Source organism: Saccopteryx leptura, chromosome 2, assembly GCF_036850995.1.
Source record: "Saccopteryx leptura isolate mSacLep1 chromosome 2, mSacLep1_pri_phased_curated, whole genome shotgun sequence".
NCBI lineage: Eukaryota > Metazoa > Chordata > Mammalia > Chiroptera > Emballonuridae > Saccopteryx > Saccopteryx leptura.
In genome coordinates, this window is record NC_089504.1 from 318286780 (window position 1) to 318307592 (window position 20813).

At 43.0% G+C, this 20813-nt stretch overlaps 1 protein-coding gene across 1 annotated transcript in view; it reads left to right on the forward strand.

Annotated features, from left to right (window-relative positions):
• CNTNAP2 (contactin associated protein 2) overlaps nucleotides 1-20813 on the forward strand; it is a 1312105-nt gene that overhangs the window by 751520 nt on the left and 539772 nt on the right. The window contains exon 10 of the mRNA XM_066362952.1: nucleotides 2043-2214. Within this exon, the coding sequence (XP_066219049.1) occupies nucleotides 2043-2214 (172 nt within the window). The remainder of the gene's footprint in view (nucleotides 1-2042; nucleotides 2215-20813) is intronic.

Here is a 20813-nt window from a genome sequence, read left to right on the forward strand (position 1 = left end):
AAATTCATTCCGACCAAACAGACATCATCATGGGTGACTAATGAAGTCTTGTTCTATGAACTTAACTGCACCCAGTCCAATCCTCAGCGGTCTCTGTGCCTGGCAGCTGCCTTGCTTCCACGAAGCTCTTGTTCTCACAAAGAGATCTACTATTCTGGAATAGCCAAAGCTAGTTGTATATTTAGAGACTCGCAAAGATTCAAAAAAACACAGAGCCAAGTGATCATCTTGTCAAGAATACTCATTCAAGTGGCAGCTGGATGGTTTCTGTCTGCTGAGTTTAGACATCAACTCCTTTCAATATTGTCTTGATTAGGCAGATTTAAAATCACGGCTATGCTCACAGCTAGCCTACGTAAATGACTTCTCTGAGATCAGTGATTTCTGAGAGGACTAGGTCAATGCAAATTTAAGAAAATGTGACTTAGGAAAAAATATATAGATTAGTTGTACGTTTGGCATTGAAATAGAGCTTTATGTTAATTTCTAATTCAAGGAATTAATTTAAGTATAATCCTGTTTTTACATACTATTCTGGCGATGGAAAAGGATATACCACAGCTCTGTAATGCACCCTTAAAGAGGGTTCTAATTATAATTATTAGACTTTAAATTGTATAACCCATTAATCAAGGGAGAAAGAGGTTCTATTGTCCTAAACTACTATTTCTCAAGAAATAGAATAAGACATTTTTCTAAAAAATCACTTAATGGTCAATTCTTTTTAAGTTTTTATTGAAGATTTACTCAATTAATAGGACATATTTGACTCCATCTATTCTGTATAAATGATCTTTGCTGTACATATACTATGAGATTGAAATAAATGTGTGAATACCTTGATTTTTTAAAATTGAAATTTTAAATGGGGATGGATGAATAACATCAGATCTTTAAGCAAATTGGTACAGTTCAAGTTTGCTCTGGTAGGCCAGTTGGTGTGGAGAACTATATGAAAAGGAGATGCTTTTTGTGAACTTACAGGAGATGCTTAATGGAATCAAGAAATATTATTCCCTATTGCCTACACATCTTCTCTGCATAAGAATTTTCTATTTGTTTTTCTACTGGTAATTGATTGGTGGTGCTATTTTAAAGTTATTTTCCAATAAACTTTTTTTATTTTATTTATTCATTTTTATAGAGAGAGGAGAAAGAGAGAGAAAATGGGGGAGGACCAGGAAGCATCAACTCCCATATGTGCCTTGACCAGGCAAAACCAGGGTTTCAAACCAGCAACATCAATGTTTGCAATAAAATTTTTTGATATCTATTTTCCAACTTGGTATGTGTATGTATGTGTATGTGCTATTCCCTAATAGAATCAGTAGTGTTTTAATCTTGTTATTTATTATCTTTTAATTTTAGTTTTATTTCTTATCCTTCATGCTCCCCATACTGTATTAAGTACCATGTATACGATAGATACTCAGAGCTGGATGGCTGGAACTTACGTCAAAATTTATCTCCTTGCAATGTTTCTTAGGATTTTATAAATTGAGAAATCACTTGTATTGCAAATACCTCTTTGGATTGAGTTAGATTAGGCATTAATTCATAAAATAGGTTTGTCTTAATTGACCATAATAAGTTTAATTTCTTGACATCTAAATAACAGGCCTCTGGGCGTTAAGAAAACAGGTATAATGTTGAAAATATAAGAGAAAGGCAGCTGGACAGTTGAGAAAGGTCTAAACTCTGTCATCTGTGCAGATGGTGAGGCGCAGAAGTACGGCAGTGAGCTGTTGACATTAGAGGGACAAAGAACTGTGACAGAATGAGAAGATGTCAAGGAGAAAATATGAGGGATGCTAGACCCCTAGAGACAAAGAGTCATCCTAGGTTCAACCCTCACGGTTTTCCCTGAAATAGCATCTATTTCTCATGAGACTTCATTCTTCTGTGTTGACTACGACACCAGCAAGGATCCATGAAACAGAAGTTGGAGACAATGGCCATGGTCAGAGGGGCATCCCCAAGAGGGAACTTAGTGATACGCGCTGTACCCAGGATTTAACGGCCCCATTTCTGCTCTCTCACAGGTTTTCTGAACCAGCCGAATAACTCAAGTCACTCTGTCCTTCAGCCCTCATTCCAAGGATGCATGCAGCTCATTCAAGTGGATGACCAACTTGTCAACTTGTATGAGGTGGCACAAAGGAGGCCGGGAAGCTTTGCAAACGTCAGCATTGACATGTGCGCCATCATAGACAGGTAAGCGGTCTTCATCCGACCTCAGGTGGTCCAGACTTTTCGAAGTTATGCTTATGTTGCGGGATGAGTGAAACACTCACCTACACCCCCACCCTCTGAAGGGTTAGCTGGAAGGAGCCCTTTGCCATGCCTGTGGTCCTAGATGTATGATATTTGCAATGATGTTAATATCAGGACATGGATATACAGGCTAGAACAATCTGTGATGTCCCCTTAGACCAACAATTTTCAACTCTTTTCATCCCATGGCACAGATAAACTAATTACTAAAATACTGTGGCACACCAAAAAAATATATATACTTTTTGCCGATCTTACAAAAAAAATAGGTTTAATTTGTATTCTTTCACACCAAATGGCTATTACTCTGTTGGCTGTTGTCATTTTCTTTATCGGACAACCTAAGGGAAAACAGGTCAGTGCCTCTGACTACATGGTCAGGTATTACATGTTTTAAAGTTTTTTTGCAGCATGCTGAATGAAAATAGCTGCATCAGTCCATCAATTTACCTCAATGAATGCGAGCATTATGCACGTGGTTTTGCAAGCAACAGCTGAGTTGCAAAAGAACTCAAGTTTATTTTTAGTTTTGTTTTCTATGCCCATAAAGCAGAGACATCCCTTCTCTTCTTATCTTGGTCACAGCTCATCCTTATCCTATTGTCCCCTCTAAAGCCCCACCCAAAGTAAAAGAAACATTAAAACTGTTAGTGGGCAGTATGAACACTTCCTGAAGCAGAATATTTAATGTGATTGAGTCTGCTTACAAAATGCAGGTGCTAAAGGATTGCAAAATCTAATCTTTTTTAATTTTTGCAAATTCACTGCACTCACACAGTGTAAAAATGCAACTTTGTATGAAATATTGTGACAGTATTACATATTCTACCTTAATGTACTTCTAAAAATGTTTTACATTCCAACATGCAAATAATAGTTCATTGTCAGATGTTTTGTCCATAAACAAACTGCATCTATCAGTTACATTTAAGCTGGTGACTCCAGGTGATTTTAAAAACCATTTTAAATCTGTTATGAGAGGGCTATCTTATTCCAAAAAATAATTTTGTTACATTTATATTTTGAAAGATGAAAGTTCTGTTAGTTTTAATATACCTCCAACCAAATATTCACCTTAAATCTCTAATAATATTATTTCATTTAAGAGAAGATCCTTGGGAAGGCATTCAAAGACACATAATGAACCTTAATTATATATACTGTCATCTCTAACAGAGTAAGCCTGTTCCATATAATCTTTATTATTATTGTTGTTGTTATTATTTTATTTTATTTTTAGTGAGAGGAGGGGAAGCAGAGAGACAGACTCCTGCATGCGCCCCAACCAGGATCCACCTGGCAAGCCCACTAGGGGGCGATGATCTGCCCATCTGGGGCTGTTGCTTTGTTGCAACAGGAGCCATTTTTTTTAGCTCCTGAGGTGGAGGCCATGAAGTCATCCTTAGTGCCTGGGCCAACTTGCTCAAGCCAATCAAGCCATGGCTGCAGGAGGAGAAGGGGGGAGGGGAGGAACAGTTTGGCACCTCTCCTGTGTATCCTGACCAGGAATCAAACCCGGGACATCCACACACCATGCTGATGCTCTACCCTGAGCCAACCAGCCAGGGCCTGTTCCATATAATCTTAATAAAATAGCATTCCTGTGACTGGTAAATTAAGGTTTACGGCTGCTATAAGGTAACTTTTTAAAGCCTTAATATGTTTGTAATAAAACTTGACATATCATAGTGCTTATTTCCGTTACATATTTGAAAATACACATCCTGATAGCCCCACCAGTTTATATTTAAACAGAACAATGAACAATTTTATTAGAAGTGCGCTCCTAATTTTTGAACCATTGATAATGTAATAGCCACTATTTTTGCCCAATGCAAATGGTAGCAATAATCAGGAAAACCAAGAGATGAGACTTTTACGATCGTGCGTTCTGATATTAGATGTTTATCTATAAATTTTAATAATTGCTTTCCACACGGGAAGATTTTCCTTCTTCGTAATAGCTGTACAGCAAGTGGAGATATGTTAGTACCTTGTCCATTTTCCATGCCAGTAGCTTTAATAATACGATAATTTCTGTCAGTAATAACCAAGTTAGTTCACTCAGCTTTTGCAAACAGGCCAGACTTTATGACGATGTTGCTGTTTCACTTCAAACAGCGTGCTTTCTCGGCATTCTGTTGGGGGAGTAGAGCAGATCAAGGGGGACTGGCATTCAAAGAGATCAAGGTGTTGGGTGGCAGGTTAGAGAGGCTGGTCAGGGTTAATCTCACTGAAAGGGTAGTAATAGGTCAAGAGCTGAAAGAGGTAACAGAACTTGCCGATTTGGGAAGGAGCATTACAGAGAAAGGGAAGATGGTCAATGCAGTGAGGCTGGGTGGCATGACCTAGGATCGGCAAGGGGCCAGGTGGCACACCTGGGAGGACAAGGGGCAGAATTGCAGGAGAGGAGGCCAGAGCGGTCCCTGAGGCCAGACTTGGAAACCCGTGGGCTGTGCTAACAACTTGGCTTTTATTGCGATGGACCTAGGGGGTCCTTGCAGGTGTCTCCAGTGGAGCAAGGATATAATCTTGCTTCTGTTTCAAAAAGGTATCTGGCTGTGTGGGGGTGAGGGGGAGGAACAGGAGCCTGTTAGAGTCATCCCAGTGAAAGATGCTGGGGTCCTAAGACCAGGGCTCTAGCACAAAAGTTAGTGAAAGGTGGTCGATTCCGCATCAGTGGCAGTTCTGGATGGGCTCGGTGTGGGGCATGAGAGGAAGAGAGGAGATGATTTGGTAAAAGCGACTAGAAGGTAGGAGTTAGTGGTAAAAACTGGTCAGGAGGTTGAGGGGGGAAATATCATGGACTTGGTGGTGGGCATGCACTGAAACATCGTTTCAGTTGAAGTGTCAAGAAGGCAGCTGGATGTAAGGGTATAGCAAGTGTGTATCAGCAGCTTGTACAATAAGATGTTGTGTCTGCCAAAATCGCCATGTTTACCTCTTGAGGGCCCCTGGTTTACTTGGCTGCATCTCCTAGACAGCTGTAGATGGGGAGGGGAGGAGGTGGAGAGGGACCGGAAGCTGCTTCCAAAGTGGGAAGTGTCTAGCTCCACCCTTCCATCCTGCCCTGCCCTTAGGGCAGAGTCCCCCCACCATCAAATCCTCAGCTGCTAGAAGGTGCCCTGAAAACAGTAAGATAAAGCAGATAGCATCTTTGTTTCTCCTTGTGAAACTATTATCTATTCCAGCACCCTTACATTGTCAGTTCCGTGTGCCAAACGTCTTTAGATGCCCCGTGTAGCTGCTATTCTCAACCCACCTCCTCTAAGCTGCTCTCCAGTGTGGAAATCTGAGCCATGCCTTTGCAGAAACACTCTTATTGGGCAAATATGCTTTTTGAGTTTGCTCACTTTTATTGTTAAAAATGGCGCTGCCCAGGTATGTGATCTGTGATTACCTTCCTGTTTGGGAGGGGCCATTGTTATACTAATGTTGCTGGAGGAGGGGTTTTCACACCAAGAAAAGTTTATAAAGAAGCATAAGGGGAAGGAAGAAGGAAGCCATGTTTTTGGAGAGTTTGTGCAGAGAGGAGAAGGGAGAACCAGATGGGGAACCAGAGGTGACTGAGACTGGTGGGGGCCTATGGTTCTAGGAAAACCCAGAGAAGATTCTCCTGGTTGTGGAACCGGAAAATGTATGAATGTCTTTGGGAGCTATAAGTGAGAAGGAAGTGTTTTCCCTCCGTGTGTGTTTACTCACTGGCTGCGTGCGAGGCTAGAATAAAGGAAAGGCCCACCAGTTTTTGGCTCCACTGTTTCTTTATCTTTGCCCGAATCTAATGGAACCTGCACCTGCCTGGCTGTGATGGCCGCGACGACTACTGGCCATGCAACCCTCACAACTCAGGTTTATTCCCTTCCTCCTGCAAGACAGAACCACACCACAGTCAGAATCGTGGGGCATTTCAAAGGGAGGGGCAGATGGCTGGGGGAAGAGGGAGAGAGTAAAAGGGGGGGGACTGGAGTGAGCCCTGGAGGATCCTGAAGGGTCGGTCTCCATCTGGACACTGGCTGCCACAGACAGTGCCGCGTGGGAGTCCCCGCGGAGCTGTCGTCTGGCTCGGTTGTCTGTGGTTCTTCTCCATCACATATGGGGTGACAAAGCTGCTGCTAAAATATTTTGAGTTTCAGTAGTCGGTGTTCTTGCCTCATTTGGATAAAAATGTATCTGCTTGCTGAGTAATAGTCAAGTCTGTTTTGCTGGTTGCGACTTCTCTATCAATCCTAAGAACCACCAGTCGTAGCTGAGCCACCAGCGAGGTGTGCTTTCTTTGTCGTAGGCAGGAGTAGCCATGTGACACAGTCCTGGCTAATGAGAGATAAGCTGGTGTCAGTCTTGAGAAAGCTTTTATTTCCCAGGTTCAGATGCTGCCCCTTCCCCTCCACAGTCCTTGTTCAAATGCAGACGCCATACTTGGAGCGGCCTGGTCAGGAAAACCCCAGCTCCCGTGAACCAGGGTCGGCAATCCCCTTCCTTTCTTTCTACATGGAAAAAAATAATCCTTGCTCATTCATGTCCCTGGAGTCAAGTTTTATTTTTCTTGGAACCAAAAGCATCTGTTTCTTTTTTTCCCCCTTCTTCCATTTCTAAAATCAACCAATACCACCTTTTCTCCAAACACAGAGGGACTAATTCCAAAGTGTGTTGATGGCTTTGAAAGAAAAGATGACACATTTATTTCAGGGTCTGTTCAGTTCCATGCCAGTGATGTCCCCTAGAGGCTAGAACCTGGCACTAAGTGGCTATTTAGAAGCCAGAGCAAATTCCTGTTGTTAGAGTCAGCAGCAGGTAGCAAAACTGGGAAGAGTAGTTCATTAGAATTATAATCGCCTTCACTTTCCTTCTACCACCCTTGTAAATACAGTGTGTCCGTAAAGTCATGGTGCACTTTTGACCAGTCACAGGAAAGCAACAAAAGACGATAGAAATGTGAAATCTGCACCAAATAAAAGGAAAACCCTCCCAGTTTCTGTAGGATGATGTGGCAGCTTGTGCGCATGCGCAGATGATGACATAACACCATGTAGACAGAGAAGCAGCCCACGGCCATGCCAGTCGAGATGTGGACAGTACAGAGGAAAGTTCAGTGTGTTCTGTGGCTCGCTAAATTAGAATCCGTGACCAAAGTGCAACGTGAATATTGGCGCATTTATAACAAAGCGCCACCACATAGGAATAACATTACTCGGTGGGATAAGCAGTTGAAGGAAACCGGCAGTTTGGTGGAGAAACCCCGTTCTGGTAGGCCATCAGTCAGTGACGAGTCTGTAGAGGCTATACAGGATAGCTACCTAAGGAGCCCTAAAAATTCTGTGTGTGAGCCCACATCGGACTGCACCGAATAGGTATGAAACTGGGAGAGTTTTCCTTTTATTTGGTGCAGATTTCACATTTCTATCATCTTTTGTTGCTTTCCTGTGACCAGTCAAAAGTGCACCATGACTTTACGGACACCCTGTATATTAAGAAGCAAAGCCAGTCAACATTCCGAATAGCACGGGGAGCGGAAGAGGAAGAGGAAGTGTCCCAGCTTAACCACAACCTGCAGAATCAGCCCCCAAGAAATGGTGGATAGACTGGGTCCTATTTCTGAATCAGTAATTAAATCTTCACTATATATATTTTTGGATGGAGGTGCAGAATCACAGCCCCAGTTTTTTTGTTTGTTTGTTTCTGTTTTTAATTCAGTGCTTTCTTTCCAAGCACATCTACCCTGTTTCTTTCTGACTATTTTTTCCTGGAAAGAAATGAAAAATAAGTAGATGATTTCTTTATAAAAGCCTTTACATGAGAGTTGGATAGGCACAGGGTATGATGTTGTAAAACTAAGCTGACTAGTGGAAAGGGGAAGAACAAATAGGTAGATTAATGTTACCAGTTCGTAAGGAGGTCGTGAGTTTCTACAAGAGCAGGTTTAAAATGTATAGTCCTCACTGAAATGAAGAAGGCACAGAGCATTATTTATTTTCTAACATTGATCTTCATTTGCTCAGAAGCTCCTGCTTCCAACCCATAGCAGAATTTTGTGTGTGTGTGTGTGTGTGTGTGTGTGTGTGTGTGTGAGAGAGAGAGAGAGAGAGAGAGAGAGAGAGAGAGGAAGGGAAATGAAAAGCATCAACTCATAGTTGTGGCACCTTAGTTGTTCATTGATTGTTTTCTCATATGTGCCTTGATGGGGAGGGGGGGCTCCAGCCAAGCCAGTGACCCCTTGCTCAAGCTAGTGACCTAGGGCTCAAGCCAGCGACCTTGGGCTCAAGCCAGCAACCATGGGGTCATGCTTCTGATCCCACACTCAAACCAGCATCCCTGCACTCAAGCTAGTGAGCCTGTACTCAAGCTAGTGAGCCTGTGTTCAAGCTGGCAACCTTGGGGTTTCAAACCTGGGTTCTCATCATCCCAGGTGGATACTCCATCCACTGTGCCACCACCTGGTCTGGCAGGAAAAAAATAAGTATTTGAACACATATATTTGGATACTCTAATAACTTTATACATATGTATATTCAGTCAGTATGAGATTCAGACTGAGGCAAAGGTCAAACTCCCTTTTTGGGCTATTGCCCCCATTTTAAGTGCCTTTCTTGACCCCACCAGCATGGCCCTTGGGTCATGGCCAGATAACTTCTGTAGCATCTTGTAATCAGAGGGGTGGGCTCTGTTCCACGTGTTCTACTCAAGTTCCTCTGGGCTCCCCTGAAGGTCTCCAGCGTGCTTTGTCTTCAGGGGTCAGCCTCTGTCCCAACTGCCTTGGGATATGCCTTGGCCACTGCTGGGCTCTGTTTTGGGATCTGAGTAAGGTGATTACTGATCTAATTTGTACAGGGCTGTCCTGATTTTAGTACTGAGAGCCCTGTGCCTGAAGAAACCTCTCAGTCTGGGTCGCAGGATGATTGGTCACTGCAGGTTTGCATATCCTCTGCCGTCTTGCTCCTAATTCCCTCTCCCTGGTATACCAGAAAGCCATCTAAGCATTCTTCTAGATCTCATAGGAACACACACTGATTTCTAGACCGCTTGCAAACTGCATACAAGCTGAACTTCATCGTGGTATGTGTGAGCGTGGGGGTTGGGCATCGCTGTCTTAGGCCCCTCTTTTCCAGCAGGTCATGCCTCCAGCACACACCTCAGCCTGTCATGAGGTCTTCCATACATCACACCCCCAAAGGCAGAACGCAGGGCCCAAGCCACACCTCCATAGGATTTCACATTGTTCAAAACTCTGTGCCTGCTATATTCTGACGTCATCATGACACTGATTCCATCAGACTCCAAGGCAGCAAAGAACAGGTCAGCGCGAACTCGATCCTGGAGCACTGGACCCAACACGGAGTTTCCAGGCACAAGGCTGGGTTTCCCTTTGTAGAAAGAACACCCTTCAAAACCACCCTGAGAGCAAAAGTTACTCAGGGTCCCTAAAATCAGATCGCCAGCTCAAAATAAACACCTAGAAGGAAAAAAAAAGACTAGTTACATAATCCAGCTTTATTTTTATTTATTTTTTTACATTAACAGTTTATGTTGTGGATCTTTATTGTAGATATATTGATTTTGTCTCCTAACCTGATCTCAGTTATGATCCGTCTTGGATCCCCTTGATTTTGTATTGCAAATGGCTATGTTCTTCCTTTCTCTTTCTCTCTTTGGGCTACACTGAATTATGAATAGATTTCTGAAGAGCCCCGTGTTTGCATGCTGGAATTGGCTCATCTCTTACATTTGATGTGTGGCTCTTTGTGTCAACTTGCTTCACCTCCCATGCTAACTTCAGACCCCAACCCCTTTGATCTTGAACTCCACTGCCGGAGACACTTGGTTTCTTTCAGAAGGGACCCCAGAGGAGCTTCCTGTTTACACTTGAACATGTAAGTCTTAGTCATTGATCTGGCACACAAACACACACGCTCAGTGACCCCAAAGTATCACACCCAGGTGAACCCGTATTCAAGTCTATTGTCTCTCTGAAGTGATTTCAAAGCAATCTTATTTTTAAGTACAAATAAAGGACTAGAGTGACAAAACTTATATTTAAGAAGAAAACACAGTAGCACTATGCCAGAGGAGGTAACTCCCCTAAGAGCAAAAAAGAAAAGAAAAGAAGTTAAATTAACCATTTTAAGATTCAACAGCCGCCTTATTCTTTGATGTATTGCATGGATTAGGACAAAAGGAAACTCTATTTGCTCTTGGCTTGCCTTAGCACTGTGCTTTGACATTTAAATCCCCAGGAAGGCCTGGTGCATAAACATGATGTCAGAAGACAACCATGCATTTGAAGATAAGCAGAAAGGGAAAAAGATAAGTCATTTGAACGTGTAGCTAAATCAACTACGGGAGATTTAAATGAGCTGTGACGTTTAATTCTTGCTTTTGATTTGAGATTACCTGAGAAATAAAAGCAAAAGCACATAATGCAAGAACGTATTGGAAATGGATGCCGTAACAAATATTTTCTTCTTAAGATAATTGCTCGTTGTCAATTAGTGGGATAGAATGCAAAATTTTCATTGAACTCATTTAACTGCCCTCCCCTACACCCCCTCCACAGATTAATCGATGCTTACTGTTCCTCTTGTGAAATATTAGGAGTGACACCCATCGCCTCATAGATGAAGAGTGGAGCAGTGGGCTGCCATCTTTTATCTGGTGTCCTCCCTCCTTGTCGTGTGGGAGTCAGTGGTTCATTCCCAAATGCGTTTAGAAAAGTCATAACTGTTACTGTAATAGCATGGTCTAATTACACACAACGTACAAATTCAAATGCGCAGAGACAGTGTTCATTAGAGCAAATGAACAGTTCTCAGAAAGATGAGTACCTTTAAAACAAAACTACCCATCTAGTTATAAACAAGGTGACCATAAAAGTCTGCAGAGATTCTGTGGTGACTTTAGTTTTCCCTGCACTTTTAAGAAACCAACACTGGAAATTGAGGGTGGTGCTTTATAGGAATGGGTCATCAGAAAGGTTGGTGGAATGGAGTCATAAATTTTTTTTCTTTTATTAGCCTGAACAGGCACTGGCACAGGAGATAGAGCATTGGCCTGCGATGCAGAAGATCCAGGTTCGAAACCCCTAGGTCGCTGGCTTGAGCGCAGGGTCACCGAATTGAGTGTGGGATAATAGACATGACTTCATGGTTGCTGGCTTGAACCCAAAGGTCACTGACTTGAGTCCAAGATCACTGGCTTGAGCAAGGGGTCACTAGCTCACCTGGAGCCCCCACCCGTCACAGCACACATGAGAAAGAAATCAGTGAATAACTTAGATGCAGCAAAAAAGAATTGATGCTTCTCACCTCTCTCCCTTTCCATCTGTCTGTCTGTCCTTTTCTATCCCTCTCTCTCGCTCTCTCTCACTCTCTCGCTAAAAAAAGATCAAAAAACTTTATTGTTTATTAGGGTGACATTGGTATATAAAATTATATAGACTTCAAGGGTACGATTCTCTACTCCATCACCTGTATATTGTATTGTATTGCATACCAACCCTCCAAAGTCAGTCTCTTTCCGGGACCATTTGTCCCCACTTCACCTTCTTCCACCTCCCCCACCCTTTTCCTCTTGCGATCACCTTGCTCTTGTCTGTTGAATTCCAATCGTTGTGCCCAGAGCAATTCCCTTTGGTTAGTGGTCACTGAGGTTGATGTAGAATTTAATTAGGTTCTCCACTGTCACCCCTATAAAGTCAGTTTTTTACGTTAAATCAAAATGATTTAGGTATGTATCTTTTAAAGTTATTTTTATTTTTTTTTTCATGAAATTTGACACATTCAAGACTTCTACTGTTTTTTCGTTGGAAAAAAGTAGAATTTATTTGTTTGCTTTCTGCATTCCAAACAACAGAGGGAGAGAGGGAAGGACCATTAAACTGCATTACTCTCTGGTTTATTGGTATGGGATATTACCTACTTTCATTAAAATAGAAATCAGGGTAAAAATGTTTTAAGTGGTGTCTATTGATGTATTATAGAGGTTTAAAAATGAAATTTTCTTTGAAAAATTTTCTTTACTATTTAAATGACCCACTAGTGACCTGAGTAAAGAGTGGAAGACATCATAGAATTCTCTATGCCAGGAAATAGTTTATTAAGACTTGAGCTCGTTTGATCCCCAGTCAGGGCACATACGGGAACAGCTCTATGTTCCTGTCTCTCTTCTCTCTTTCTGTATCTCGAAAGAAAGAAATAAAGAAAGAAAGAAATAGAGAGAGAGAAAAGAAAAGAAAAGAAAAGAAAGGAGGGAGGGAAGAAAAGAAAGAAGAAAAGAAAGAAAGAAAGAAAGAAAGAAAGAAAGAAAGAAAGAAAGAAAGAAAGAAAGAAAGAAGATATTTTTCATCATTTTAATATTATTTGTGAACAGAACAGAATTACTTCTTCTTCCTGTGGTTGTATGTTTACAACCTAGAAACTAGTGAGGGCAAACAAGCTTAGCTTTTTAGATAACAGTGTCTAAAATTGTGCAAGTTCCCCATTGCCATATTGGAGATAAAGTCTCTTTCATTGTCTCTGTCCGGGAATTCATTGAGGGCTGTATTAGAGTCTGAATCTCATTTTGTTTACCATGTCTCACCTACATCAAAAAGAATGTTATATGAGCAAGAGGGTGCCGCAGATGGAAGGGGTGGGGCGGGTGTGTGTGCTTGTTGGCAATGTTGGTGAAAATGGGTTTGTAATGAATTTTAACAAACAAATGGTAATATCTGAAAAGCTTATGTTAATCAGCAAAGAGACTGATTCAAATAGACCAATCTCTATAATTGTGAGCAGGGTAGGCCTTCATAGTTCCACATAACAGTCATTTACAGGGTTATCTTAGTTTGCCTTCAATAAGAGGTGCCTGTTCAACTTTTATTCCAGTAGTTGCATGATCTTTGATCCTTTGGCTTAGTTCCCAAACGGTTTCATCAACATGAAAATTATTTTCATGGACACACTTCAGCAAAGGACCCCCCTCTGGGCAAATGGACATGAGATCAAAGTGAATTCCTGTTTTTATTTTTTTTTACTTGAAACTTCAGGCATTGAAAAATGAAAGAAGAAAGGAAAAAAAGAACCTTTAAAGTCTTAAAGAGTGGCATTTTCTGAAGCTAGCAACACGCTACACAGAAAGGCGAGTTTCATCCCCATGGTTAGGTCATTTCCTTAACTCGGGAGACATTGGTTCACGTCCTGAGAAGATCAAACCCAAAGATGCAGAACATCCCTCTTATTGGAAGGGAACGTTCTAATTTAGCCATGGCAATGGGAGACATTTAGAAGAAGTTTAAAGGCTATATTAAGAAGCATGTGCTTTTTAATCATTCCGGATAATGGTTTCTGTAGGAAATTAATGAAGGGAAAATCACTGCGGGCTGCCGTGGCTAGTGGAGGCTTCAGAGAAGGAGGTTGAGCTGGAGAGAGCGAGTGTGGTCTTGGATGATCAGAGGGAAGGGAGAGACTACACCAGGCAAAGGCACATGCATGAGCAGATGTCCGGAGGCCCAGATGACCGGGTCGTATTTCTGAAACATTAACGGGACTAATCTAGAGCAGAAAGCTTGTGTAGCTGGTGCCAGGAGAGTTGAAAAGATCTATAATTCATTCATTCATTATCCATTCATTCCACAACCATTCATTGATGGTTCTCTACCAGGTGCCAAGGATAGTGTTAGCCCAGGTGAATAAGACATAACCTTGTGGATCCTACATCCTTACTAACTAAGAAAAGAGACACACATTTTAAAAAAATTATATAGTTATTGAAAAAAAAAACTGGAAAATGCCAAAATTGAAGTAGTCACAGGGCAGGGAATATAGCTATAATCCTGCCTGGGGTCCAGGCAAGGGTGGAGATGCTCACAGGAGCAGTTCAGGGGTGCGCAGGAGGGGCACCCCTGGTGCGCAGAAAGCACGTGCTGTAGGACATGGGTGTGGATGGCATGGGGACGTTCAGGAAGCTCACATGTTCAAGTAGGGGCTTCCAGAGATTGGCAGCTATCAGTGCAATGCCAGCTTTTTCAGGGAAACCAGTTCGAAAGATGCTACTAAAAAGATGACAGCACATCCCCGTAGGCAATAAGGAATTATTGAAGGACCCGCACGGAGGTCAGGCTTTGCATTACTAACATCCGCTCTGGGGTCTGGGCAGCAGCAACAGACCCGTGGGAGAGGGTCACACCCAGACCCGGGTGTGTTCTGAAGTTGGACTGGGGAGAGCTCATGAGGTGTAGACATCTTGAAGATATTGGAGGGAAAGAGAATCCAATTTCAGAGACAGAATCTCTTTAATAGAAGGTGAAGGATGATCTGCAGGAGTCCCTGAACAATGTTTTTACCAAGTATTTGTGTAGTAATAGGGATATCGGTTAGAGCAGCGGTTCTCAACCTGTGGGTCACGACCCCAGCGGGGTCACCTAAAGCCATCAGAAAATACATAATGCATATCAGGTATTTACATTCCAAATCATAACTGTAGCAAAATTACAGTTATGAAGTAGCCACCAAAAATTATGTTTTGGTTTGGGGTCACCGCAACATGAGGAACTGTATTGTGGGGTCACGGCATTAGAAAGGTTGAGAACCACTGGGTTAGAGTGAGATGTTACCAGGATCTGCGGAATGGTAAAAACTAGTCATGACAATGAAGCCATAGGGGGACATAAAAGAAAGAACGTTAAACTAGGAAAGGCAGAGCTGTCGGAAGTACAGGCAATGACCCGGTGGAAAGAAGAGGAACACAGGAGAGGTCAAGCACTGTCCTGTCCAATGCACGGTCACTAGTCATATGTGGCTTCTGAGCACTTATACACCCGCAGCTTCTACTCTTTGGTGCCCTGTAGGAATAAAATAAACCACACACTAGGTTGTGAATACTTGGTACGAATCAAGGGATATGAAATGTTCATAACTTTTGCATTTATTTCACTTTGCATTAAATAAACTATAACATTAAAATTAATTCTATTTCTTTTTACCTTTTCAAATATGGTTACCATGAAACTTACAATTACATAGGATGCATGGCTCACGTGGTATTTCTGTTGGCTGGTACTGCTCTAGATCAGCGGTTCTCAACCTGTGGGTCGCGACCCCGGCGAGGGTCGAACGACCAAAATACAGGGGTCGCCTAAAGCCATCGGAAAATACATATGTATTATACAGTACATTTTTAAATATGTGTTTTTCGATGGCTTTAGGCGACCCCTGTGTTTTGGTCATTCGACCCTCGCCGGGGTTGCGACCCACAGGTTGAGAACCGCTGCTCTAGATAGTTCCAGGTGGATTCTGTGCAGCTAAAAGGGACTCCTGAGGTTCTCTGTTCATCTTGACCAAAAGTGAGCTAAACAATCCATGCAACTTCCAAGAAGACTCAGGAAGTCGTTCTTTGGATTTGTTTTCTTTCGCAGACAATGGGGATTCCCAGAAGGTCTGGGGCATGGGCATCGTTCTGCAATGCTCAAGTCCCCTTTAATTAGTTGATGTTTCCTTAAGCCCCAAATCTGCTTGCAATGCCATCCCCAGAGTCTGTGGCTACAGACTTAGAAGCCAGATGTGTTGGTTTTTCTCCTGGAATATTAACTCTCTATTCATTAAAAATGAAATAAAAGATACTCAATGAAAAAAAATTAAAAAGAGGCCTAAATTAAGTAGAGATTTCTGTTGAGCACAAGTTAGAACTTCTTGTGTCAAAGATTAATTTCTTCTACTAAAATATCTGCTATCCATACAAATGTGTATAAGTCAACATTCCTGAAGTAAAAGTTTAGGTCTCAATTAGAAATTGCTTGCAGCCTGGGCTGGGTAGCTCAGTTGGTTAGAGCATCATCCTGATATACCAAGATTGTGAGTTTGATCCCTAGTCAGGGCACATACAAGAATCAACCAATGGGCCCTGGCCCTTCCTCTAATGAAGCAATTTAAAAAAGAAGCGTTTGATTTTTTTTAATTAAACAAGAATATCAGAAAAGCAAACCACAAGTCAAAGAAAGTTGTTTGATTATGCAAATGAGATGCAAAACCAACTTTTATTTCATTGGTGAAAACGCACTATACAAAAGGCTGAAAGTACTGGAGTATCTGCACGTTCCCTGATCCCCTAATTTTTGTGAGCAGTGTAGATTTTATAGTTAGAAAAATATGGAAGGAGGTGGTGGAGGAAGATGCTCAAGGTCAAAAAGTTTGTTCAAAGCCTGGGCGGGGTGGGGGTGGGGTCCTCGAGTTATGACACAGTTTCGTTCCTAAGACAGTGACATAACCAGGGTCAGTTGTAGTCTAACACAAATAGAAGAACCCTTGGGCTTTTAACAGTCCAAAATGGCGTGGGTGAGCGTACTGGGGGGTGCCAGCTTCCGCCCTCATAGGCAGTGTTACTGCATATTCTTCCGCCGCGCGCAGCCAAACTGGTTCACCCACATACTTTGTAAATACAACGTTAACAGCATAAGCCAAAACACTCACGTCTCAATTTTTTAAAGTTTTTAAAGGAGTGAGCATCTTAAACTCAAAACATCGTACGTTGAGACTGTGTTGAGACTGTCGTAACCCGAGGACCCCCTGTACAGCAGTTTCCTAAGAGGGCGGTCCGTAACCAGCTCCTGGATGGGTGGGGAGGATGCTATAGACCAGCAGGAATAAAAAACACATCCGTAATTATTTACCAGGGGAATATATTTGCCCAGGGGAGTGCTCTCTGCAGAAGGGCTGAACGCAGCGTGGTTGGCTCGTGGCGCAAGCTCGCAATGGCCAGGTGAACTTGACTGGAGAGAAGAGCACTAGGGGAAAAACCAAACTTTTTTGGAGAGCGAACATTTTAGTCCTGTGCTTCCCAACCTTTTATGTGCCTATGAATCACTTGGGATCTTGTTAAAAGACGGATTCTATTCAGTGGGTCTGTAATGAGGACAGATTCTGCATTCCTAAGAAGCTCCAAGACGATGCAGATGCTGCCGGTCCAGGGGCTCTGCCCGGAGGGGAGCCAGGCGACAGGTGTGCAGAGGACGCTGCGCAGCGGTGCGGAGGCAGGTGGGGAGGACGCGGCGCAGTGGCGCGAAGGCGGGTGGGGAGGACGCGGCGCAGTGGTGCGAAGGCAGGTGTGCAGAGGACGCGGCGCAGTGGCGCGAAGGCGGGTGGGGAGGACGCGGCGCAGTGGCGCGAAGGCGGGTGGGGAGGACGGGGGTCTTTGCAGGGCAGTGCCTTCTCACAGAAGCAGGAAACCAATTTCCTTTATCTTTGCCTCTGAAAAGAAGTCACAGCAGATGATGTAGGAGCGCAATCTTAGGAAATAGCCGGGCACCATGCTTGGAACACAGTAACAACTGATTACCATTTTCTCAGAACTTTAAGTCTCAGTTTCTCACCTGTATCACTCACCTGTTGTCTTTAAGAGTGTCACGCCTTGTATTACTCTTAGAAAGGAAAACAGAAAGCCCTGTTCCAGTAAGCTACTGTCTGTCTCTACATCTAGAAAGGATACAGACAATATAGAACAATATATCTCAAATGGTGGTTTCTGGATACTGACTGGCTGATTCATTCCTAAGTCCTCTGTCAGCAACCTTGTCTCAATTTGACTCAGGCACTGCAAGCCACTGTACAAGCCAGGGCTTTTGGTTATAAACAATCTAAGAAAGAAAAGTAAAGCCACTTCTGTGGCTCAAGTGATGAAAGGCTGAACCCAAGCTGGACAAGGAGACGCCAAGGTCTGTCACCTCTCACCAGAACACCATGTGCTAGACTCCTTGTCAGTTACCCAGAACATTCACCCAGACCCTGCACCTGTACCTGTCTCCCCAAACTTTGTCTCCTAGGGGAGTGTCCAGTTGGCTGTGCTGACATCACTGGCAAGACCCGCACCCTTGTTCTTCGGAGTCGAGGCTGCTGTCCTGCCTCCCAGTCATCTTGGAGTTTCCTCCTGATAAAAAAGTCGTCTGCAGAGACCAACTCAAACCAGCCCAAGTATGGACAATTTCTGAACCCACACATGAAATGATTAGGGAGACGTGTATAGGAATTCAAGAGAAGGTGCCCTAAGAGTAGGGTGACCATATTATTTGTCAGAAAACTGAGCTGCTTCTGAGAACGAAAGGAAGATACCAAGTATGAACTGGTTCTGCCCTGGACAAGCGGAGGTGCAGGGTCACCTTCCGTAACAGGCGTGGACCCGGCTGAGACTAAAGCTAGAGGGGGTTTAGGATTTAAGACAGTTTTAAAGGCACAAGTTTACAGACCTTTACTCAAACACTGCATCAACATATCTGAGCGATAATGCACTCACTTCCCCCTGAGCTTGCTCTGCTTATAGTTTTTGCGTGCTCAGAAATTCTGTGATAGGCATACATTGCTTGTTTTCTCAGTGACTCATTCCCTGTGGGCACCTCCCCCCCACCCCCACTCCTCCACATCCCATCACTTTTCAATAAGCTTTGGCTTCTGTTTGGGTTCAGAGAAGCTACTCTGTCTGTAGTCACAACCCATGGCCCCTGAGACTACGTAGGGCTATGCTTGTGGTCAAGGGCCACCACCCTGGGAAACTATCTGGGATCACATGTAGGATAGCCCTAGGTTGAGGACCAAGTGAGGAAGCTTCGGGAAGATAGTAAAAAGCCAGGATCTTGGTGACTCTGCATGAACCACCCCGCCCCGATCAAGCCTACATCCAACGCCATACTTTTCATTTATTTGAACCAATGCATTTCCTTTTCTGTGAAGGCAGACTTGGTTGTCTTTTCTGTTATTTACAGCCGATACCATCCAAATGAATACAGCTTCAGTTCTCACAGTGCCTGTGTTTGGCCCTCTACCTCCCTCTATCATGACCTTTGTTTAGCCGTCAATGCTAGCTGGCCAATTGCTTTTATAGTTCTCACTTCCAGTTCTGAAAAGGAAAGGTATTGGCTCAACTTCTCTTTTCTCGTAGGGCTGTAGTCCTAAGTTGCTGTAAACCTATGGTTTGGCTCCCCTGAGTCACGGGCGCTGACCAGAGGGCTGCTGTCAGCCTCTCCGAAGACCTCATCAGTTACCTTCTGTGGAAATTCCAGTAGGACATCTGTATAAGATACAGTTTTATTCTCTACAATAATTTTATTCCTGCTTTTTTTTATTTTTACCATATCACCTGAATTACTGATACATTTCACAGAAACACTGTAAAAATAATTAGATATACATATAACTCTTCATATTTTTTTTAACTTTTTGATAACACCTACCAAGAAAAAGTTGAATTTTGAAAAGCTTCCCTTTCTCTCGCATTTGAGACTTTCCTTTTGCAGTGTAATAGTTACTATGTGGAACCCATATCTGATGATGGTGAGTTTAAGTGGATCAGAATTATTGCTCCTTGGAAGCAGCATCAACGTTCTCGAGGCTGCAGTGCATACTAATTAAAGTAGAAGAGCCCTGGGCAAGAAAAAAAAAAAAAAAAAAAAAGGAGAAGCTTTTGCTTAAGTTATGCAAAAATGTATTAAATATTCACAATTAATTAAAATCTACAGAAAGAGTTTTTTTAAGGGTGCCATTTAAAGTTTGCATAAAAGTTAATGCATTTATTATGAAATCAAACCAGTCTGAGGAATAAGGGAACCAGCCAGTAACACAGTGAAACAAGAGTTAATGCACGTTACTCTCTCTGCATAGTAACTACATGCCAGTGTGGGAGACATAATTCTTTGGCATTTGTTTATTTTCTACAATGAATAATATCTATCCAGAACCCCATCCAGGGGATTTCTATGATGAAGATTTCATTGGTGGGAAGTTAGAAAAGTTGATTTTTGGGGGGTCTGAAGAGGAGAGAGCACACCTTTTACGGGACAAGAGGTTCCTGGTGTGTAAATGCTTGATTAAAGAGCAACCCATGTATGTTAACAGCACTGAGAGAGTTCTGGTTTCTATTTCCAAAACTGATCGTCCCCTCCATTCAGAATGTATGACCCCTGGGGCATCCCCTTCCTTATCCACACAGAGATGCACAGTGAGCTAATAAAGCCAGATGTTCTCAAGAATGTCTGCCTTGGTCCACCTGGCACCGGTTATTATTTTTAAGCCGTCGCCGAGTGGAGAAGTATTTTCCTCGAGCTCCAGTATGAAATTACAAATGCATTTCCCCATGGTAGTAACAATAGCCTCCAGGTTCGGAGCCACCGCGACTGATAATTTTGGATTAGGTGCTGTGGGCTGGACTTTTTCAGCATCCTCTGTTGATAATCAGTAAGACATTCGAAGGGCAAAAGTTTACTTTCTCCAGAAAAGAATATGGGTGAAGTTATCTGAATTAACCCACTCTCTACTTTCTGACGGGTTAGGAGAGATGGCTGCTTTAGCTCCTTGTCGCTAGGGAGTGGGGTCAAGGTGCATCCTTGCCCTTCGCCCTCCTGAGTGCTCTGTCTGAGGGAGGTCCCACATCCCGCTACGCGTGGTAGCCATGGCAGGAGCACTCATGATTAACTTGGAACTCAGAAACGCTGTGATTCAAAGCGTGTGTCCTGAGAATAAAACGTGGCTTTACGCTACCAAAACCCAGGTTACAGAACGTTCCCATCAGCTTTCCCACAGGGACTCTGG